General features: G+C 37.7%; 1 protein-coding gene across 1 annotated transcript; it reads right to left on the bottom strand.

Moving 5' to 3' along the window:
* Positions 1-315: 315 nt before the first annotated feature.
* On the bottom strand, positions 316-25,298 carry LOC138323215 (sodium/hydrogen exchanger 9B2-like). The gene is made up of 10 exons (XM_069267635.1): positions 25,135-25,298; positions 17,198-17,639; positions 13,009-13,099; positions 12,587-12,769; positions 12,076-12,251; positions 8,666-8,772; positions 8,285-8,449; positions 7,499-7,607; positions 6,545-6,681; positions 316-3,417 (listed from the first exon to the last, which is right to left on the bottom strand). Exons 2-10 carry the CDS (start codon positions 17,610-17,612, stop codon positions 3,205-3,207), a joined length of 1,596 nt encoding a protein of 531 aa, XP_069123736.1. The 5' UTR covers positions 17,613-17,639; positions 25,135-25,298; the 3' UTR covers positions 316-3,204.
* Positions 25,299-25,301: the final 3 nt, after the last annotated feature.

Raw genomic sequence — 25,301 nt, 5'->3', positions numbered from 1 at the left:
GTAAGTCGTCGAAACATCTGAAGTATCGAGGATGGATTACTAGTAAAGGGACGCTTAACTTTTTGTGGTTTACAGTTGAAAAAATATCTACCGTATTTGCAGAAGAAACATTTTTGCCGAGATAGTTATTTTGACATTTTCACAAATTCTAATCGCAAAATTTAATTGCATGTGAAAATGTTTGTTTACAGCGCCCAAACAATTGTGCTGCATCTGTTATTGGTTTGCCCATTGGTAATGCTTTGATGCATCTTCTATCAGTCCTTCATCGATTACTTTAAATAGCTACTACTCATTAACATCTGGATAACTTTTAATCATTTGCTCAAAATCAGAAAAAGTCAGCAGCCAATAGGGAGAAAAGAAACAACAGTTTGTTGTCAATAGGAACTGTCTTTGGTGTGCCAGAAAAAGATGAAGGCGGGCAAAGAAGATTCAAGAATGACATAAGGCTATTCAACAATGTAAAGATTTATTCTAAGATATTCACTATTTTTTTTTTGGTGTATTTTCAACAACATATTAAGATGCACACTATAATGTCTTTATACAGTTATACTTATAATATATTTCAACAATCAACGGAGGGATAGCTGCTTTTGTAAAAGGGGATACCCTGAAAATGTCCAAAGAGGGGTACATTATTGACCAGTGTTAAGCTTTTCCTGCCAGTCATATGATCCATTACTGGTGCAGCAACTCAGAACTCGCATGAACAACCATGGCAAAGTTCAGAAACTGTTGGCATCAGTATTCATACACCCAGTGCCCACAGACAAGGACATAGTCAGAGCGAGTTTGATCACTGACTAATGACTATGGCCATGCTGTTCTATTTATTGAGATTAAACATGTGTGTAAGCCACAACCAATCACTGCCATGTTTTCAAAAAATGACGCATGCGCAAAAGAAGTTTAGTTAACGTTGAACGACTAAAGGAAATCAGTGGTTGAGCTCTAGTCAATAAACATATACATTACAATTTCTTGTTTCTGTGCACATGTGCACAACATGAAACTAAAGTAAGTTCGATCACACTTTAGTTTCACTACGGTGACTATAGCTTGTGATCGAACTCGCTCTCTATAACATTAGCATTATGATGAGATATACAAAACTACTGTTACCATAGTAATAATATAGATACAACACTGTTGATGTGATACTCACCATGAATACTGTATTGTAAACTCACACAGACACATCATATAGAAGATAGCACCATAATAACTCTTAAAACCTATTCTTCTTTCACAAGATCGCCTACTACTACTAGTATTATACTATTATATTCTTAGACTATCCAGCATATTACAGAATTATCTGCCTTTGCAGGTAGGTATTGATTGTGACGTCGTGTGTGTGAGTGTAACATCATACTTTTCGGAGACAACGACATGAACTGTACTAACAAAATAATGAAGTCACAATGGATACCTACCCACAAGGGAGCTAACTCTTTAATATGCAAATATGGAATAATTACACCTACCAAATACTATTTGTGTAAATATTATGATAACTTGACAACTTGTCATACCAATAATATAAATAACACTTAAATTTTAATGTACAAACTTTTTTTTAAAATTATAAAGCTGGTAGACATAATTCAAGACGGTTTAATACAAAATGCTGTACAATTATCTACAATAAATTTCTAAGTATACATCCAACTATTTTGGCAGCAATATTCAACAGGAATGTTAACCTATACATGTATTACAATATTTTAAGTAAAACTTGAGAATCGAGAGTTATTGATTAATATGCTGCTTCCAGTTTGTATTTACAAATAAAACGTGTCATTGTGCCAAATAAGACTTGCATGTATTGTGTACCTGTATAAAAACAAAATTGGCAAGAAATAAATAACAGACTGGCCGACAGAGATATGAATATAAATACACGGACAACAGGCTATCAATAAAAACTTGCCATGATCTGTACATGATTAAGAGTCTTGTTTTACAGGAATATTTAGAAATTAAAATAATGAATTCCTGTTGGTGACACATACACTTTTGTATATACTAAAACAGCATATGTATAACTTTCTGTCGTGAAATATTTCATGTATATGTAACCCTGGTCAATACTAGCCGCGATATATCGCTCGGCTAGAGAGAACTTCTCTTTAGCTCGATCGGTTGAGCGTCAGACTAGTAATCCAGAGGTCCCGAGTTCGATCCCTGGCAGAGGCAGGTATTAATAAAAAAAAATTATTGTAAATCCTGCACCCTGTTACATATACAATGTTAACTATAGATATAAAATATTATAATTGAAAACCTCATAATTTTGATTTAAAAGACTAGTAAATAAAACAATATATTAAAAAAATGTAATTTTAGTTCTATGTAGCAATGAAATTTTAATATGTGTAACTAGGTCAGAAATAACCACACAATAGTAGTACAGACACGTGGTTACATAAACCATATTTGACTAAATATGTACCCAGAGCATTAAATATAAAAGGAAAATTGAAGGGTAGCTAATTGTTTCAAAAAGATACTTTGGTAATCAATATTTGTGGTTGACACAGTGCAGCAAGCCAGAGGTATTTTTCCTTTGCTAAGGTACACAACTCTGTCAATTTAAAAGCATTAAATATTGTGATTGCCCTTGCATTAACAATATCATGTTCATCAACCAACAGACACCCCAATAACACCTTACATAATTAGCCATTTTTCATTTCTTTTGTCTCCCAATCAATCTGTTCTAAACAGAAACTAATTGTTTTGTCTTGTGATGGACCCATGCTATTTATGCAAAAGATTTGATGGATTTGATTAATGGGATTGTTTTCCCAAATATACATTTCATCAATAATGTATTCAAGAAAGATTACAATAAATAAAACCTCATTTTCAATGCCACATTAGTAAACAGTTAACCTTGGCAAAGATGGATCTACTTGATAAAAAGTTTGCCTTTTGTAAAGAAAACTAAAATCTTGATTTAAGATTAATCATCTGATTAAAAATTTAATGATAAATCCAATGGAATTATCAGATGACCTAAAATAATTACATTTAAGGAACGGTTTCTAAGAGTCGAATCAACTGACAAGGTAATTTATTATCTCTATCTGATGTTGCATCCATCATCTATCTAGTTCCAGTGCCTTTTTCATCTTTCTCCGATCACCATCTTCTATAGGCAGTCATCACTGATCTCATCATTATTATCAGGCATCATGATAATACTTCATCATCTTCATTCTCATTTTTACCTTCCTTTTGTTTCTCCAACCAAAGAGGCCCAAATATGGCAATAAGGGCTGCCCCTATGGGAGCTGTGATAACTATAGACAATACTGCTATGGTCAACACTGACGTCCCTAGTACCATCAAATTGGCATCCCCTCGCTTTGTGGCTTCGTCTAAGGCTATTCCACCAATGGCTGCCTGTAACCACGAAAAATTTAGTAAGTACATGTAATATTTATATTTTTACAATTTCAATGACTTAAGGACTCTATTTAATTGTAAGTATATTGTTGGTTCTGATATACATGAAGTTACTACACTTCTTAATTTATAATATAGATATATTTGTATTTGCAAATTTTTTGTTGACTTTCAAAGCTTTTCAATTTTGTAGTAAATACAACATAACAGTAAGTCTAATGTTACTTCCACATCAATATAGGCAAGGGAAATAACTCTTTGATTCTTGACAATTGCATTAATCATATACATGATAAATGTGTAAAATTGTTTACCTTTGTATGAATTTTAATTGTACATTGGCATTTTTTTCTCACTTTTACATTAACCATTGTACAGTATTGTTTACCTGCAGCACATACAACTTTGTAAGATTGTTTATCTGTATGTTGACCTGAGTAAGACTGTTTACCTGTATGTTGACCATTGTAAGATTGTTTACCTGTATGTTGACCTTTGTAAGATTGTTTACCTACATGTATGTTGACATTTGTAAGATTGTTTACCTGTATGTTGACCTTTGTAAGATTGTTTACCTGTATGTTGACCTTTGTAAGATTGTTTACCTGTATGTTGACCTTTGTAAGATTGTTTACCTGTATGTTGACCTTTGTAAGATTGTTTACCTGTATGTTGACCTTTGTAAGATTGTTTACCTGTATGTTGACCTTTGTAAAATTGTTTACCTGATTGTTGACCTTTGTAAAATTGTTTACCTGTATGCTAACCTTTGTAAGATTGTTTACCTGTACATTGACCTTTGTAAGATTGTTTACCTGTATGTTGACCTTTGTAAGATTGTTTACCTGTATGTTGACCCTTGTAAGATTGTTTATCTGTATGTTGGCCTTTGTAAGATTGTTTACCTGTATGTTGACCTTGTAAGATTATTTACCTGTATGTTGACCTTTGTAAGATTGTTAACCTGTATGTTGACCTTTGTAAGATTGTTTATCTGTATGTTGACCTTTGTAAGATTATTTACCTGTATGTTGACCTTTGTAAGATTGTTTACCTGTATGTTGACCTTTGTAAGATTGTTTACCTGAATGTTGACCTTTGTAAGATTGTTTACCTGTATGTTGACCTTTGTTAGGTTGTTTACCTTTATGTTGACCTTTGTAAGATTGTTTACCTGTATGTTGACCTTTGTAAGATTGTTCACCTGTATGTTGACCTTTGTAAGATTATTTACCTGTATGTTGACCTTTGTAAGATTATTTACCTGTATGTTGACCTTTGTAAGATTGTTAACCTGTATGTTGACCTTTGTAAGATTGTTTACCTGTATGTTGACCTTTGTAAGATTATTTACCTGTATGTTGACCTTTGTAAGATTGTTTACCTGTATGTTGACCTTTGTAAGATTGTTTACCTGAATGTTGACCTTTGTAAGATTGTTTACCTGTATGTTGACCTTTGTTAGGTTGTTTACCTTTATGTTGACCTTTGTAAGATTGTTTACCTGTATGTTGACCTTTGTAAGATTGTTCACCTGTATGTTGACCTTTGTAAGATTGTTTACCTGTACATTGACCTTTGTAAGATTGTTTACCTGTATGTTGACCTTTGTAAGATTATTTACCTGTATGTTGACCTTTGTAAGATTGTTTACCTGTATGTTGACCTTTGTAAGATTGTTTACCTGAATGTTGACCTTTGTAAGATTGTTTACCTGTATGTTGACCTTTGTTAGGTTGTTTACCTTTATGTTGACCTTTGTAAGATTGTTTACCTGTATGTTGACCTTTGTAAGATTGTTCACCCGTATGTTGACCTTTGTAAGATTGTTTACCTGTACATTGACCTTTGTAAGATTGTTTACCTGTATGTTGACCTTTGTAAGATTGTTCACCTGTATGTTGACCTTTGTAAGATTGTTTACCTGTACATTGACCTTTTTAAGATTGTTTACCTGAATGTTGACCTTTGTAAGATTGTTAACCTGAATGTTGACCTTTGTAAGATTGCTTACCTGTACATTGACCTTTATAAGATTGTTTACCTGTACATTGACCTTTGTAAGATTTTTTACCTGAATGTTGACCTTTGTAAGATTGTTTACCTGTACATTGACTTTTGTAAGATTGTTTACCTGAATGTTGACCTTTGTAAGATTGTTTACCTGTACATTGACCTTTGTAAGATTGTTTACCTGTACATTGACCTTTGTAAGATTGTTTACCTGTATGTTGACCTTTGTAAGATTATTTACCTGTATGTTGACCTTTGTAAGATTGTTTACCTTTATGTTGACCTTTGTAAGATTGTTTACCTGTATGTTGACCTTTGTAAGATTGTTCACCTGTATGTTGACCTTTGTAAGATTGTTTACCTGTACATTGACCTTTGTAAGATTGTTTACCTGTATGTTGACCTTTGTAAGATTATTTACCTGTATGTTGACCTTTGTAAGATTGTTTACCTGTATGTTGACCTTTGTAAGATTGTTTACCTGAATGTTGACCTTTGTAAGATTGTTTACCTGTATGTTGACCTTTGTTAGGTTGTTTACCTTTATGTTGACCTTTGTAAGATTGTTTACCTGTATGTTGACCTTTGTAAGATTGTTCACCTGTATGTTGACCTTTGTAAGATTGTTTACCTGTACATTGACCTTTGTAAGATTGTTTACCTGTATGTTGACCTTTGTAAGATTGTTCACCTGTATGTTGACCTTTGTAAGATTGTTTACCTGTACATTGACCTTTTTAAGATTGTTTACCTGAATGTTGACCTTTGTAAGATTGTTAACCTGAATGTTGACCTTTGTAAGATTGCTTACCTGTACATTGACCTTTATAAGATTGTTTACCTGTACATTGACCTTTGTAAGATTTTTTACCTGAATGTTGACCTTTGTAAGATTGTTTACCTGTACATTGACTTTTGTAAGATTGTTTACCTGAATGTTGACCTTTGTAAGATTGTTTACCTGTACATTGACCTTTGTAAGATTGTTTACCTGAATGTTGACCTTTGTAAGATTGTTTACCTGTACATTGACCTTTGTAAGATTGTTTACCTGTACATTGACCTTTGTAAGATTGCTTACATGTACATTGACCTTTGTAAGATTGTTTACCTGTACTGTCGCCTTTGGGAGCCAGGCTATAGGAATAAAAAGCATTTCCTTCATGTTAAGGCCAGAGAACATTACCGCTCCAAAGGATGCACATAGCCTGATGAATAAACCAATGGCCAGGGTTCCCATGGCAAGCCCTGTAACAAAGAGTTGATAATACAGGGATGTGTATTTGAAGAAGGGGTGAGCGGTTCTATGGGATTCAGTATAAAGCATTTTATAACTCAATGAAATTTTTTTGATAAAAAATGTCACACATTTCATGTTTAAAAATTTAAAGTAACCACTCACTGTCCATTCTGTTTTCAAAACATCTTAAAATTGAACAGACATATTGGTTAGTACAAGAACAAAAAGTGTCCTATATGTAAAATATGGTTTGTATGTATGATAGATTGCCTAATTGACAGAAGTTTAAAACTTTATTACATATCCATCTTTGGTTTTACTTTTAACCCACAATAATCCAGTCATCTATGGTCTGGAAAATTCTCAATCTGGACGGAAATATCAACAAATGCATTTGTTTACCGACCGAGAAGATAGAATTCAGCAGACAGGAAATTTTGTATTCAGTACAGTTTGGGTGGGGACACTTGTGTTCCGATGATTGAGGGTCCATTATACTTGACACACAGTATTTATAAGGTTTCTATAGTGACATACCTACAGTACCGCCATCTATTGCAGTAACATCAACAGCTGCACCTATTAGACCGAACATTATACTTTACACACAGTAAAGTCTCTATAGTGACATACCTACAGTACCGCCATCTATTGCAGTAACACCAACAGCTGCACCTATCAGACCGAACATTATACTTTACACACAGTAAAGTCTCTATAGTGACATACCTACAGTACCGCCATCTATTGCAGTAACATCAACAGCTGCACCGATCAGACCGAACATTATACTTTACACACAGTAAAGTCTCTATGGTGACATACCTACAGTACCGCCATCTATAGCAGTAACATCAACAGCTGCACCAATCAGACCGAACAACAAAGGCTGGAATATCATCCACAGAATTCCAACCATGCCATTTATGCCATTCTACAATATTAAAAGAATATAAACATTATATAGACAATTTTTCAGTAACAGACTGTCAGAGAAAACGAAATCTGTTTCATACAACAGAAAACACATTGTTAGGTGATGGGGTACTAAAGCTGATTAAAATTAACCCTGTACAAATGAATTATCTATATGCTCTTAGTTCTATAACCTTCTAATATGTGAACATTTTGCATAACATAAGCCCAGAATAGTTACAGCTTTTTTCAATGTTTGTAACCAAAGTAATTCTAAATGAAGGTCAATGACATTCATTTTAACAGCAGCCCATCAACTCAGTATGTTACCATTCTAATAATGAGTCCCTCTGCCCCTCAGTTATTGACAAGAAATTGTTTCAAGATTTTAGCCTATGTGACCCATGTGATCTCGAATGATGGATAAGGTCATTCATTTAATCAGATTTTGATGCTTTTTATTCCAGCATGGTACAGGTACAATATCAGGTATATGAAGGTAAAATTTGGCATTTGCTCACTTGCCTTTTTGGTGAACTGAATAGTTTTTGATTAATGAATCATATCAAGGCACTCTTTTGGCATAGTAAATTAGTATGAAGCTTTTGATACAATAATATGCTGAAGTCATTCAACATCTATATAAATATCAGCTAGTATCAGGACAAAATTCCAATTGTTCTGAGATTTACTTACATCGCCTTCCTTTTCAGCTTCTTTTCTCCAGCGAAGAGCTGCTATGAAGGCCAGAGTGAGACAGCCTAGTGGACCAGCCCCAGACAGGTGGACAATAGAACTCCCAAAGGTGGCCAGCATTCCTGCTCCAAGCAACAACAGGGAACGATAAAGCGAGGCATTTTTCTGAAATCATTACAGTGGTTAGTACAGGGATGTGTTCTTCTGCTATATTTCTTAAAACACATAAGGTTAATAGATAACATTCTATACAAACAAGGGCATTAGATTTTTGATTTTTAGGAAAAGAATTTTTTCAAAATATTTCCAGTAGTTGATTTCTACATCAAAGAGTTTTAGGTATATAATTGATTTCCTTCTGTTGATGGCAAGATTACTCACTGTATCTTTGGACGGTAGATACCACATAATAACTCCAACAATGATTCCATACACAATTCCTAACAGGGCTTCTAATGGTCCTTTTACAATGGTCAGGGCAATATCACCTGTAATATGGAAACAACAAATTACAACATTTAGGTCAGGGCAATGTCACCTGTAATATGGAAACAACAAATTACAACATTTAGGTCAGGGTAATGTCACCTGTAATATGGAAACAACAAATTACAACATTTAGGTCAGGGTAATGTCACCTACAATGGAAACAACAAATTACAACATTTAGGTCAGGGCAATGTCACCTGTAATATGGAAACAACAAATTACAACATTTAGGTCAGGGTAATGTCACCTACAATGGAAACAACAAATTACAACATTTAGGTCAGGGCAATGTCATCTGTAATGGAAACAACAAATTACAACATTTAGGTCAGGGTAATGTCACCTACAATGGAAACAACAAATTACAACATTTAGGTCAGGGCAATGTCATCTGTAATGGAAACAACAAATTACAACATTTAGGTCAGGGTAATGTCACCTACAATGGAAACAACAAATTACAACATTTAGGTCAGGGCAATGTCACCTACAATGGAAACAACAAAGTACAACATTTAGGTCAGGGTAATGTCACCTACAATGGAAACAACAAATTACAACATTTAGGTCAGGGCAATGTCACCTACAATGGAAACAACAAAGTACAACATTTAGGTCAGGGTAATGTCACCTACAATGGAAACAACAAATTACAACATTTAGGTCAGGGCAATGTCACCTGTAATATGGAAACAACAAATTACAACATTTAGGTCAGGGTAATGTCACCTACAATGGAAACAACAAATTACAACATTTAGGTCAGGGCAATGTCATCTGTAATGGAAACAACAAATTACAACATTTAGGTCAGGGTAATGTCACCTACAATGGAAACAACAAATTACAACATTTAGGTCAGGGCAATGTCATCTGTAATGGAAACAATAAATTACAATATTTAGGTCAGGGCAATGTCACCTACAATGGAAACAACAAATTACAACATTTAGGTCAGGGCAATGTCATCTGTAATGGAAACAACAAATTACAACATTTAGGTCAGGGCAATGTCACCTGTAATATGGAAACAACAAACTACAACATTTAGGTCAGGGCAATGTCACCTACAATGGAAACAACAAATTACAACATTTAGGTCAGGGCAATGTCACCTACAATGGAAACAACAAATTACAACATTTAGGTCAGGGCAATGTCATCTGTAATGGAAACAACAAATTACAACATTTAGGTCAGGGCAATGTCACCTACAATGGAAACAACAAATTACAACATTTAGGTCAGGGCAATGTCACCTGTAACGGAAACAAAAAAAATCCAACATTTAGGTCAGGGCAATGTCACCTGTAATGGAAACAATAAATTACAAAATTTAGGTCAGGGCAATGTCACCTTTAATGGAAATACAAATTACAACATTTAGGTCAGGGCAATGTCACCTGTAATGGAAACAACAAATTACAACATTTAGGTCAGGGCAATGTCACCTGTAATGGAAACAACAAATTACAACATTTAGGTCAGGGCAATGTCACCTGAAATGGAAACAATAAATTACAGCATTTAGGTCAGGGCAATGTCACCTTTAATGGAAACAACAAATTACAACATTTAGGTCAGGGCAATGTCACCTACAATGGAAACAACAAATTACAACATTTAGGTCAGGGCAATGTCATCTGTAATGGAAACAACAAATTACAACATTTAGGTCAGGGCAATGTCACCTACAATGGAAACAACAAATTACAACATTTAGGTCAGGGCAATGTCATCTGTAATGGAAACAACAAATTACAACATTTAGGTCAGGGCAATGTCATCTGTAATGGAAACAATAAATTACAACATTTAGGTCAGGGCAATGTCACCTACAATGGAAATACAAATTACAACATTTAGGTCAGGGCAATGTCACCTGTAATGGAAACAACAAATTACAACATTTAGGTCAAGGCAATGCCATCTGTAATGGAAACAACAAATTACAACATTTAGGTCAGGGCAATGTCACCTACAATGGAAACAACAAATTACAACATTTAGGTCAGGGCAATGTCATCTGTAATGGAAACAACAAATTACAACATTTAGGTCAGGGCAATGTCACCTGTAATGGAAACAATAAATTACAAAGTTTAGGTCAGGGCAATGTCACCTTTAATGGAAATACAAATTACAACATTGAGGTCAGGGCAATGTCACCTGTAATGGAAACAACAAATTACAACATTTAGGTCAGGGCAATGTCACCTGTAATGGAAACAACAAATTACAACATTTAGGTCAGGGCAATGTCACCTACAATGGAAACAACAAATTACAACATTTAGGTCAGGGCAATGTCACCTGTAACGGAAACAAAAAAATTACAACATTTAGGTCAGGGCAATGTCACCTGTAATGGAAACAATAAATTACAGCATTTAGGTCAGGGCAATGTCACCTTTAATGGAAACAACAAATTCCAACATTTAGGTCAGGGCAATGTGACCTGTAATGGAAACAATAAATTACAACATTTAGCTCAGGGCAATGTCACCTTTAATGGAAACAACAAATTACAACATTTAGGTCAGGGCAATGTCACCTGTAATGGAAACAACAAATCACAAAATTTAGGTGAGGGCAATGTCATCTGTAATGGAAACAACAAATTACAACATTTAGGTCAGGGCAATGTCACCTACAATGGAAACAATAAATTACAGCATTTAGGTCAGGGCAATGTCACCTTTAATGGAAACAACAAATTACAACATTTAGGTCAGGGCAATGTCACCTGTAACGGAAACAAAAAAAATCCAACATTTAGATCAGGGCAATGTCACCTGTAATGGAAACAACAAATTACAACATTTAGGTCAGGGCAATGTCACCTTTAATGGAAACAACAAATTACAACATTTAGGTCAGGGCAATGTCACCTGTAATGGAAACAACAAATTACAACATTTAGGTCAGGGCAATGTCGCCTATAAGGAAAATGTCAAACATAATCATAATTTTGAAGGTCATGTCACCTATAACAGAAGTATTGAAAATAACCACATTTGTCAGAGCCTAAATTGATTTGCCCTCTTCTAGTTCCATAATATAACTTCTGTTCACTCGATTTGTAGCTCTTTTTCTTCTAGGAGCTCTTCTGTCTATAGGCTGTAATATCTTAATCTTAATCTGTAATCTTAGAATAGAGCAAATTTAGTTGAACTATGGGCAATGTCCCCAGTACCAAAACCCTCAAACTTCACCACTTAATATAAATGCATCTCGTATCACATTACATGTACAGATATGCAAACAAAACTGTCAAATCTGTGTTGTTATCTATATCTTACCTTTAGAGAAGGCTATTCCTAGGACCACCCCGAAGCCAGTAATAGCCAACACATCATCAACACTTGCCGCGGCAATGACTAGTGTGGGGATACCCTTTTCCAGGCCATAGCCTCGGTCTGATAAACTGAGTAGTGACGGTACAACAACAGCAGGGGATACAGCAGCCAGTACAAATCTGTGGTTACAAGGTCACATGACACTAGGATATTCCAGAGCAAAAACTTAGAATAATAGTCCTATGATGAGAAAGCCAATATTTCTTTGTCACTCGATGTTTTACTATACACTAGTAGAGAAAAGCAAATGTACCGATAGGTAAAGTGCTAAACATCGTTATACACTTGACTAAATATTGACTCAGTATTCAGGATCTTTACATTTAAGGTATTTAAAGGGTAGCAATCACATTTTTCAGTGTTGACACCAAATTGAAATAATAGTGAAGTTCTTGTCCCGTGGCCACGAGTACAATTGACTTGAGCTTTAAGATTAAAACTATATTTTACTCACCCAAGCATAAAGCCCCATTCCCATGGAAATCCAAGAAGGAAGTGAGCTGCTATTGCTTCTGCACAACATTCAGCAAGGCAAGGAATGAAAGCGAGGCGCAGAACAGTGAAGGAAAGTTTCCGAAGTGCTTTAGGGTCAAGGCCAAGTCCAGCTCTTATGAGGATGACGGTAAGAGCTATCTGTCTGTAAAAAGAACATCAAAACATGTAATATTTGCAATTGTTTTACTTAAATATAATTAACACTAGACTTCTTTCTGATGTTATCTCATTCAATATCTTTCATTGTATAAAGCAAGATTTGTCAGTTTTATAGAATTAACTACTTTCAAGTAATTATCAAGCATAATAAACAATCACTAACCTTTTTTATCAAGAAATGAATGAAATTCAGGTTCAATCGTCATGGTGACCAACTCTTACCTGAGAGCAGACGACCATCCCATGTCAATACTCATACCAACAATCTTCACCATAGGAATGTTCCTCAATGCAGCACCAACTATCAACATACCTTTATGAACAGGACAGATCAGCAATTGTGAACATTGTGTTTAATCAACATCTTTCATTCAATGGAAAAGAAGCAGTTCAAATTTCTACTAAACAATGCCTAAAATAGTATATAACCCCCACTTGTCTACCATATTATTTGTTAACAGTTTTTAGTTTACTAACAAATATGTCATTATTATGCAGATAACTAGATTTAAACTATCAAGGGGACTACCAGTCATAACTTAGCAAAATAATGATAGATGAAAATGGTGATAGAAATTTGTCAAAAGTTATAAAGCATTTTACTTTGTTTGGTAAAACTTTAAATTCAACTACAGGAACAGAAGTTTTTTCACAATAATTTAATGTTACCAAAAAGCCTATATATATATTTTACAAAATTTTCAGAAAGTTAGAGTAAGTAAACTCAGGAACAATGTAGTTTTGTTTTTCCTTTCAGTGATTCTTTAATTCTGTAAATGATGTAAAATCAGCATTGGTAGTCACCTGATAACCAGGTGTGAAGAAGATAGTTACATATTTTGTCAACCATGGGCAATAACTATGCCAAATGTAATCTCCTAAACATTGAAATGTAAGTCAAGAGGCCATAACCCTGTTAAATAACACAATTAGATATATCAATCTTACAGGTTCTGGTGGAAGCACATGATGGATATTACCTATTGTACTAAGAACACTTTGAAAATGTCATTACACGATCAAAAAAGAATTTAAATACAACAAGAGGCCCAGAGGGCCTGTATCGCTCACCTGGTTTTTTGTTAGTAATTATCACAAGACTCAGACAATTAGAAAAATAAGCAAAATTGACTCCCAAAGTTTAATTTTGAATCACAACCATACAATGATGCTATTGATACCATACAAATATGCTATCCAATACATAGGTTCAGAGACAAAGTAATTTATATGAAAATAGTAGCCTAATTGACCTTTTGACCTCGCATCTATTTGCCGTCTAAGGCCCCGGGGGTCAGCCCTATCATTTGTACAATTTCAAATCCCAAACCTATAAGGATGCTACCATTGCATTATAAGTGCTCTTCCATTCTTAGTTGCAGAGATGAAGTCGTTTATATGGAAATAGCTAAATTGACCCCTTTTGACCCCACCCTTCCGGCCCCCGGGGGGTCAGCCCCATCATTTGCAAAATTTTGAATCCAAACCCTATAAGGATGTAACCATTGCATTATGAGCGTAATCCCATGTTAAGTTGCAGAGAAAAAGTCATTTATATGGAAATTGACCACTTTTGACCCCACCCCTCAGGCCCCCGGGGGGTCAGCCCTATCATTTGCACAATTTTGAATTCCCACACTATAAGGATACTACCATTGTATTATGGGTGCTATACCGTGCTTAGTTTCAGAGAAGAAGTCGTTTATATGGAAATAGCCAAATTGGCCACTTTCGACCCCGCCCCTCAGGCCCCCTGGGGGTCAGCCCCATCATTTGCACAATTTTGAATCCCCACCCTATAAAGATGCTACCATTGCATTATGGGTGCTATACCATGCTTAGTTTCAGAGAAGAAGTCGTTTATATGGAAATAGCCAAATTGGCCCCTTTTGACCCCGCCCCTCAGGCCCCCTGGGGGTCAGCCCCATCATTTGTACAATTTTGAATCCCCATCCTATAAGGATGCTACCATTGCATTATGGGTGCTATCCCATGCTTGGTTTCAGAGAAGAAGTCGTTTATATGGAAATAGCCAAATTGAACCCTTTTGACCCCGCCCCTCAGGCCCCCCGGGGGTCAGCCACATCATTTGTACAATTTTGAATCCCCAACCTATAAAGATGCTACCATTGCATTATGGGTGCTATCCCATGATTGGTTTCAGAGAAGAAGTCGTTTATATGGAAATAGCCAAATTGACCCCATTTGACCCCGCCCCTCAGGCCCCCGGGGGGTCAGCCCCATCATTTGTACAATTTTGAATCCCCACCCTATAAGGATGCTACCATTGCATTATGGGTGCTATCCCATGCTTGGTTTCAGAGAAGAAGTCGTTTATATGGAAATAGCCAAATTGACCCCTTTTGACCCCGCCCCTCAGGCCCCCGGGGGGTCAGCCACATCATTTGTACCATTTTTAATCCCTACCCTATAACGATACTACCATTGCATTATGAGTGCTATCTCATGCTTAGTTTCAGAGAAGAAGTCGTTTATATGGAAATAGCCAAATTGACCCCATTTGACCCCGCCCCTCAGGCCCCCGGGGGGTCAGCCCCATCATTTGTACAATTTTGAATCCCCACCCTATAAGGATGCTACCATTGCATTATGGGTGCTATACCATGCTTGGTTTCAGAGAAGAAGTCGTTTATATGGAAATAGCCAAATTGACCCCTTTTGACCCCGCCCCTCAGGCCCCCGGGGGGTCAGCCCCATCATTTGTACAATTTTGAATCCCCACCCTATAAGGATGCTACCATTGCATTATGGGTGCTATCCCATGCTTGGTTTCAGAGAAGAAGTCGTTTATATGGAAATAGCCAAATTGACCCCTTTTGGCCCCGCCCCTCAGGCCCCTGGGGGGTCAGCCCCATCATTTGTACAATTTTCAGTTAGTAGCCCATAAGGATGCTACCAGCCAAATTTTGTTAAAATCCGACCAGCGGTTATGGAGAAGAAGTCGATTGTTGATGGACGGACGGACGGACGGACGACGGACGACGGACGACGGACGACGGACGCCGGACGCCACGGTATGGCATAAGCTCACCTTGGTCCTTTGGACCAGGTGAGCTAAAAACATGCAAAAACATGTGGCCATCATCAATTGATTTGTGATAAAACAAGAGAACCCAGAGGGATCTTGGCGCCCACCAAAGAATGATCTATGTTTGACAATGGAACGAGGGATCTTTTCCCTGCTTTTCAAACTTTTTTAAACATACTACATATAAAATTTCAGACAGATCGCCTAAGTACTTTTTAAGAAATAGCGGTAACAAACTTCAACAATGAAATCCAAGATGGCGGCCGGTTGGCCATATTGTTGACCGATCAGTCCCAAAAGGCATTATGCAAAACTAGGGCCCTAGTGGAACCTTTACATATGAAATTTGAGATAGATCCATTCAGTACTTTTTGAGAAATAGCGATTACAAACTTAACTATCAAAATCCAAGATGGCTGCCTGGCGGCCATCTTGTTGACCGATCTGTCACAAAATGCAATATGCAGAACTAGGACCTTAGGGGAACCTACAAATGAAATTTGAGAATGATCCCTTCAGTATTTTCTGAGAAATAAAGGTAACAACTTTAACTATAAAAATCCAAGTTGGCTACATATAGCTACCTGGCGGCTATCTTGTTGACCAATTAGTCTCAAAAGGCATTATGCACAACTAGGGCCCTAGGGAAACCTACTATGAAATTTGATACAGATCCCTTCAGTTCTTTCTAAGAAATAGCTATAACAAACTTTAACAATCAAAATCCAAGATGGCTGTCTGGCGGCCATCTTGTTAGCCGATCGGTCACAAAATGCAACATGCACAACTAGGACCGTAGGGGAACGTACATATGAAATCTGAGAATGATCCCTTCAGAACTTTCTGAGAAATAAAGGTAACAGACTTTAACTATCAAAATTAAAGATGGCGGACGGTCGGCCATCTTATTGACGGATCATTCCCAAAATGCAATATGCACAACTAGGGCCCTAGGGGAACCTACATGTGAAATTTGAGAAAGATCCCTGCAGTACTTTCTGAGTAATAAAGGTAACAAACTTTAACTTTCAAAATCCAAGATGACTGCCTTACGGCCATCTTGTTGACCGATTGATCCCAAAATGCAATATGCATAACTAGGGCCCTATGGGAACCTACATATGAAATTTGAAAAAGATCCCTGTAGTACTTTCTGAGAAATACCGGTAACAAGAATTGTTAACGGACAGACAGACGGACGGACGGACGGACAGACGAACAGAAGGACAGACGAACGGAAGGACGGACAGATGTAAGGAAGGACGGGCGACGGACCAGGGACGAAAGGCGATTTGAATAGCCCACCATCTGATGATGGTGGGCTAAAAAGTGATATGTAAAATGAAGATGTGAAAATCTCACCTAATAGTGGTGGTAGTCTGAGAAAGGAAATTAAGTAACCACCAATAATAGCTCCATAAAACAGTACAAACAATGAGAAAAAATTCCCCCCTGGGAGGGCCTCTGAATGTGTCAGAGAAACTAGAACTGTCCATGTTATGCCAACCAAAATAAAGAACTGCATGTACCAGGCGAGGTTTCCATGAGGGGGACATAGAAAGGAGTATTTCAGTCTTTGGCAAATGCTCGGATTTTCTGGTAATGGATGGTATTTTGTACGTAGAGGTTTTGAGATTTTTTGACAACATCTCCGTAGTCCTTGACATCGCTGTGGTGTCTCTGTCTCACAGGGTTGTTGAGTTCTATTTTCATTCTGAAGTGAAGTCAACTCATTGACACCCACAAGCTCAACGTTTGTTTCGTCACAAACAGGCATGGTTGAATCTTCAAGGATACCACAAATCTGTAAAAAAAACGCAAAAGATAAAAACAATTATATTTGCAGAAAGATTGACATTTCAAATGTGAATATAAAAACAATAAATACATTAATGTATTGTAATTATATATATATGTTGTTGCAGTGAATATCAGGCTAATATGACGAGGCTATTATACATTATTTAATTGAACTTCTCTGTCAAATACATATTTCTGTGAGTGGATCTAATAACGTAATGACAAATTTTCCAAACATTCTCTATCTGGAGTTGACTGACTTTTGACTACCACTAGCTAGGCCTTGCTGGTCAACAGGTGCATTATAAGTGTCAGCTATACCCTATGGTTCTGGTCACTAAACTAGACCACTGATGATACACATTAATGCCTCACTCCTATAAATTAAAAGCTGGTGACCATGCAGTAAGTTTATTATCATTCTTTGCTGTGTGCTGACTTGGCCGATTTATCTTCTTGATGTAGGTGCACTTAACCACAAACTATCAAATGCTGTGTTTAACTGGTACCATTTACTTCACTTCAACAATGACTTATACCAATAATCAAAAACAATAATAATTACAATTTTTTTTTAAATCACAGGTTTCTGAAATGAAATACCTGTACTAAAAATTAATCTATCTGCATCATATTGGTTATAGATGTTTGTTACTAAAACAGTATATGATTATTTTGAGGTGTAAAATTTAAACCAAGATGCTAATGCTATTTCCTTTTTTTAATATTAAGATCATGGATATGATTTCTGTGCTGTATGCATGTACTTTTTTACCATTATTCATAGTCTCATACTATATAGCATGGACGCGTACGTAGATGACAAAAGATAAGTCACTCAGTGCTTTGGACGAATATGTTGCGAGTGCTTTTGTGTTTGTGTACATGGACTGACCGTAATGTTGGGCGATGATCAATTTTCCTTTGATTACCTTGTCTAGTGGTTTTTCTTTTAGTTTGGTTTGTAGTATGGAACTTTTCATACAGCATCATTTTTAGCTTTGCTTTTTTAACATGTCCCATAGAATTTATCTACTATATATTGTGTGTTTTTTGTTTTGAAACTAAGAACTGCATGCTGTGATAATTTAAACTATTCATAACTTGACATTATTATTACTATCCTGTCTTTTACATTAATACAATCTTTGTTGTTATAAAATGTTTATACCTTTGTTTGTCGTAAGAATAGCTCTACATAGCTGTTATTTCATTGTATGTATACAACACTAAATAAAACTTCTTGTATCTTGTATCTTGATATCTGTCAACGCAACCTTTGATAAAGCTTGGGGGTGCAAGGGTTACCGTCCTACTTTCTGAAGCAGACCATCATTACATGAAATGTCATAATGTTTTATTGAAAATTTACGATCTTCTAAATCTTCTATCCTTAAAGCAAGGATTCAAGGTTGTGAAATTTACTCAGCTTCAATAATGCTGAGAAAGTGTTTAGTAGTGTAAAGAGACAGCGTAAAACTTTATCATATTATAAATCCTTCTAAATAGCTATAAACAAAATCTTTACCAAATTTGTAAGATCAAATTTGGACAAAAATTAAATAGTGTACATACTATATGTGCCAAAAGTATTTGTCATTATTGTTTTTACCTATATTCTTTGTATTTTTATTTATTTTTTTATTTTTCCTGATCTCATCATGACAGATTTCAACAAAATTTGGTGTACTTATAGAATATTATAAATAAAATGACTGGGAATCCCAGTTTTATCTGGAGGCATTGATCCCGACGCGATCTGATGTATGCAACCAGTGTATCCAGTTGTATTCCCTACCACTTATATGATACATGTTGAGGAGGAAGGGTCAAGTATCGATGACCTGACTATGAAGGAATACATGATCGCGTCCTAGAGTCATATGTTGGCACGATAGTGTCAAGACTGGAAGAGCTAAAGGCGCTCGCATGACTAGATGGGGATGTTGGGATCATGTTTTAGGTAGTAGACGACAGTGATACAGACGGAGCCCAGAGGAAAGTAGAACAATATATGAAGTGACTGGTTGGGCACCTGTCCGCTGTCACTGGGTAGCTGCGAGTTACTGGACATAATAATGTATTATGTGTTGAAGACCTGACCGGTTTCGTTTTCTTGTGAAAACTCCTTTTCAAACAAAAGAAACGTGTACCGCCCAATCGAGACTACCGATAGACCAGAGTCTGCTGCACTACATACGGCAAATGTTACCTTAAGATATAGCATCTACACCAGATTGTAAACCCAAGGGTCCACAATTGCTGTCATGAGTCTTCCCATGTGTTTGTCACACTTTTGAACACACGTTTAAATGACTCGTCAATCATCAATTGTATACAACATGGATTCTAACATACAATCGAAAGATCATTGTATAACTTATCCTGTAATAGATATCGTCTACTTTAGTCCATGTAGAACTCTATGACTAGTAGCAATTTAAAGGATTTACCTCTATTTCCCCTATTGGGCCCTACCCCTCCTGTCTCCGGAGGGCCAGAGCCAAAATTTATACAAGTTCTGTTCCCCTTTCCCCAAGGATGTTTGTGGCCAAATTTGGTTACAATCCATGTAAAACTACAGGTATTTAAAGGATTTACCTCTATTTCCCCTATTTCCCTTATTGGGCCCCACCCCTCCTGCCCCCAGGGGGTCAGAGCCAAAATTTATACAAGTTCTGTCCCCCTTCCCCCAAGGATGTTTGTGGCCAAATTTGGTTACAATCCATGTAGAAATCTATGACTAGTAGCGATTTAAAGGATTTACCTCTATTTCCCCTATTAGGCCCCACCCCTCCTGCCCCCGGAGGTCCAGAGCCAAAATTTATACAAATCTGTTCCCCTTCCCCTAAGGATGTTTGTGGCCAAATTTGGTTACAATCCATGTAGAACTCTATGACTAGTAGCGATTTAAAGGATTTACCTCTATTTCCCCTATTGGGCCCCATCCCTCCTGCCCCCGGGGGACCAGAGCCAAAATTTATACAAGTTCTGTTCCCCTTCCCCCAAGGATGTTTATGGCCAAATTTGGTTACGATCCATGTAGAACTCTAGGACAAGTAGCAATTTAAAGGATTTACCTCTATTTCCCCTATTGGGCCCCGCCCCTCCTGCCCCTAGGGGGTCAGATCCAAAATTTATACAAGTTCTGTTCCCCTTCCTCCAAGGATGTTTGTGGCCAAATTTGGTCACAATCCAAGAAGAACTCTAGGACAAGTAGCGATTTATAGGATTTGCCTATATTTCCCCTAATGGGCCCCGCCCCTCCTGCCCCTGGGGGGTCAGAGCCAAAATTTATACAAGTTCTGTTCTCCTTCCCCCAAGGATGTTTGTGGCCAAATTTGGTTACAATCCATGCAGAACTCTATGACTAGTAGCGATTTAAAGGAAATGTTGACGGACGGACGGACGGACGGACGGACGGACGGACGACGGACGACGGACGCCGCGCCATGACATAAGCTCACCGGCCCTTCGGGCCAGGTGAGCTAAAAACAAGAGGCCCAGAGGGCCTGTATCGCTCACCTGGTTTGTAATGCCAAGTAATGTTCTGAATACAGGTTCATTGTTTCTTTTCTGAAGGAATTTTAATATTAACCTCTAAATCCCCTATTGGGCCCCACCCCTCCCACCCCAAGGGGGTCAGAGCCAAAATTTATACAAGTTCTGTTCCCCTTCTTCCAAGGATGTTTATGGCCAAATTTGGTTACAATCCAAACAAAACTCTAGGACAAGAAGTGATTTATAGGATTTACCTCTATTTCCCTTATTGGGCCCCACCCGTCCTGCCCTCGGGGGGTCAGATCCAAAATTTATACAAGTTCTGTTCCCCTTCCTCCAAGGATGTTTGTGGCCAAATTTGGTCACAATCCAAGAAGAACTCTAGGACAAGTAGCGATTTATAGGATTTGCCTATATTTCCCCTAATGGGCCCCGCCCCTCCTGCCCCTGGGGGGTCAGAGCCAAAATTTATACAAGTTCTGTTCTCCTTCCCCCAAGGATGTTTGTGGCCAAATTTGGTTACAATCCATGCAGAACTCTATGACTAGTAGTGATTTAAAGGAAATGTTGACGGACGGACGGACGACGGACGACGGACGACGGACGCCGCGCCATGACATAAGCTCACCGGCCCTTCGGGCCAGGTGAGCTAAAAACAAGAGGCCCAGAGGGCCTGTATCGCTCACCTGGTTTGTAATGCCAAGTAATGTTCTGAATACAGGTTCATTGTTTCTTTTCTGAAGGAATTTTAATATTAACCTCTAAATCCCCTATTGGGCCCCACCCCTCCCACCCCAAGGGGGTCAGAGCCAAAATTTATACAAGTTCTGTTCCCCTTCCCCCAAGGATGTTTATGGCCAAATTTGGTTACAATCCAAACAAAACTCTAGGACAAGAAGTGATTTATAGGATTTACCTCTATTTCCCTTATTGGGCCCCACCCGTCCTGCCCTCGGGGGGTCAGATCCAAAATTTATACAAGTTCTGTTCCCCTTCCTCCAAGGATGTTTGTGGCCAAATTTGGTTACAATCCATGAAGAACTCTAGGACAAGTAGCGATTTATAGGATTTGCCTATATTTCCCCTAATGGGCCCCGCCCCTCCTGCCCCTGGGGGGTCAGAGCCAAAATTTATACAAGTTCTGTTCTCCTTCCCCCAAGGATGTTTGTGGCCAAATTTGGTTACAATCCATGCAGAACTCTATGACTAGTAGTGATTTAAAGGAAATGTTGACGGACGGACGGACGACGGACGGACGACGGACGACGGACGCCGCGCCATGACATAAGCTCACCGGCCCTTCGGGCCAGGTGAGCTAAAAACAAGAGGCCCAGAGGGCCTGTATCGCTCACCTGGTTTGTAATGCCAAGTAATGTTCTGAATACAGGTTCATTGTTTCTTTTCTGAAGGAATTTTAATATTAACCTCTAAATCCCCTATTGGGCCCCACCCCTCCCACCCCAAGGGGGTCAGAGCCAAAATTTATAAAAGTTCTGTTCCCCTTCCCCCAAGGATGTTTGTGGCCAAATTTGGTTACATTCCATTCAGAGCTCTATGACAAGTAGCGATTTAAAGGATTTACCTCTATTACCCCTATTGGGCCCCGCCCCTCCTGCCCCCGGGGGTCAGAGCCAAAATTTATACAAGTTCTGTTCCCCCAAGGATGTTTGTGGTAGAATTTGGTTACAATTCATGTAGAACTCTATTACAAGTAGCGATTTAAAGGATTTACCTCTATTTCCCCTATTGGGCCCCGCCCCTCCTGTCCCCGGAGGGCCAGAGCCAAAATTTATACAAGTTCTGTCCCCCTTCCCCCAAGGATGTTTGTTGCCAAATTTGGTTACATTCCATTCAGAGCTCTATGACAAGTAGCGATTTAAAGGATTTACCTCTATTACCCCTATTGGGCCCCGCCCCTCCTGCCCCCGGGGGTCAGAGCCAAAATTTATACAAGTTCTGTTCCCCCAAGGATGTTTGTGGTAGAATTTGGTTACAATTCATGTAGAACTCTATTACAAGTAGCGATTTAAAGTATTTACCTCTATTTCCCCTATTGGGCCCCGCCCCTCCTGTCCCCGGAGGGCCAGAGCCAAAATTTATACAAGTTCTGTCCCCCTTCCCCAAGGATGTTTGTGGTCAAATTTGGTTACAATCCATGCAGAACTCTAGGACAAGTAACGATTTATAGGATTTACCTCTATTTCCCATATTGGGCCCTGCCCCTCCTGCCCCGGGGGGGACAGAGCCAAAATTTATACAAGTTCTGTTTCCCCTCCCCCAAGGATGTTTGTGGCCAAATTTGGTTACAATCCATGCAGAACTCTATGACTAGTAGCGATTTAAAGGAAATGTTGGCGGACGGACGGACGACGGACGCCGCGCCATGACATAAGCTCACCGGCCCTTCGGGCCAGGTGAGCTAAAAAACAATTTTGATAACGAAACATCGGAAAATTATGCAAATATCATGAGTGGAAAGTGTAGACAATTAAAGTTTCTACTTGTAAGCATGCCAAATTTGGAGAAAATCCATCTAGAGATGAGATAAAGAAAATTGAAAGAAAAAAACAAAAATAAAAAACCCATAGTACATGTAGGGAACCATAACAATTACGAATACTTTTGGCATGGTACTTTACATGTATATATGATAATAAAAGGTTGAGGATAGAGTAGCCCGAGATACTCTGGCCCTAACACCAGACTTAGACATTATGACAGATAGATGTCTGGTTTAGGCCCCAGGCCAGAGCGCAATAGTACTCGAAAACCTGGAATAAGCCGACACCGTTTGGTATCGGGCCAGGTACTCTCCGATTCAGATTACTTACAAAATATTACCACCGAGAATCCACAAATGAATAATTTATCTACACATAGCCATCCATTTCATCACACCCATTTCATCACGCATGCACGTTCTATTGTGTCAACACAGTATATATAGTTTCTTTCCCGCAACTTTAAATTTCCCTCATTGTCATCACCATTTTCTCGTAGTATGCAAATCATCTTTAATCTTGACGGATTAATTGCTATATTTGGGTAAATATGATATTCATTTGTTGAATAGACTAAGGTTAGTTGTGCTTCTCGGTGGTCAGTCTGAATCGGAAAGTACCTACTAACTATAACACGTGTGTGAGCATATAGATTCCAATACATCCCAGTACCCCTTGGACTTTGAAATTGTGTCCCGCGGGAAAAGTCTTGCGCCTCCATGTAGGCATCCATGTTTTAATTCTCGTTATCAGCACGACGAGATTTGAAATTTCTGTACTAGACTAAAAGTGTTATCAGTATACGTTTTAAAATTAATGTAAGTAGTTTTAATTTACACATACACAAGAACAACGCAATAAAAGTAGTTAAAGTACTGGTCCAATATAAACTGTGTATGTTCTCAAGCGCACGGCACCGTCAGCAGTGACGTCACAAAACCCGACGCCAAAGATGACGGCACAGATTCGCGCATTTTTTTGATAGTATCTGCATCTGATAAAAACAAGATTGAAGTATATTGAACTATTGGATTATTTTGAATTCTTTCTAACTATCGATATATACACATGTGTACTATATATATATAGTATGTGCATATCAGTGAAATATTTTATTGTTAATCTCGTAAAAATATAGACAATATAAAGTTATGATGTTATAATCTTTTACATGTAGCTGCGCTCTTCTGCGCTCTGCCTTAAATTCATATTAAGTAGGTGCAAGCATAACGTAAACGCTCGCGCGCCTCAGGGCACTACGATTTAACCATTGTATGTTATCTTGTCAAGTTCCTGTGTATCTAACGTTATGGTCGTTTGTGCAAATGTGATCGAGCTTGATTTGCAGGCATCATTGCACAAAAATGGATATATTGAGTTGCATATTGAAGAAATCGTAAAACGAAAACGTAAATATATATGCAAAATGATTGATGCAACTTAAAAAAAAATGTATGCATAACAAACACGACATACATACACGTGTTCAATATTTACCTGTAACAACCCTTCCTCTCATCCTTCAAAGTCCTTGGTTAAGATGGTACAACTCCGAGAAGTCCGAAGAAATTTTGACATGGTACGTCACGACTTTTTGTGTATTTATATGCACAAATCCATTCGGAAGATCACGTGCTAATTTTGTTGTCAGTAACTACAACATA

Source organism: Argopecten irradians, chromosome 5 (genome assembly GCF_041381155.1).
Source record: "Argopecten irradians isolate NY chromosome 5, Ai_NY, whole genome shotgun sequence".
NCBI classification, from domain to species: Eukaryota; Metazoa; Mollusca; class Bivalvia; order Pectinida; family Pectinidae; genus Argopecten; species Argopecten irradians.
This window is presented reverse-complemented; position numbering and strand designations above follow the sequence as displayed.

Excerpts from the sequence above, each read along its gene's own strand:
- LOC138323215 (XM_069267635.1), bottom strand. The coding sequence starts at position 17,612 with ATGCCTGTTTGTGACGAAACAAACGTTGAGCTTGTGGGTGTCAATGAG. Across the intron at positions 6,682-7,498 it reads TATAGATGGCGGTACTGTAG|GGCTTGCCATGGGAACCCTG; the intron begins GTATGTCACCAT and ends TCTTTGTTACAG. Across the intron at positions 3,418-6,544 it reads TCCCAAAGGCGACAGTACAG|GCAGCCATTGGTGGAATAGC; the intron begins GTAAACAATCTT and ends TCGTGGTTACAG.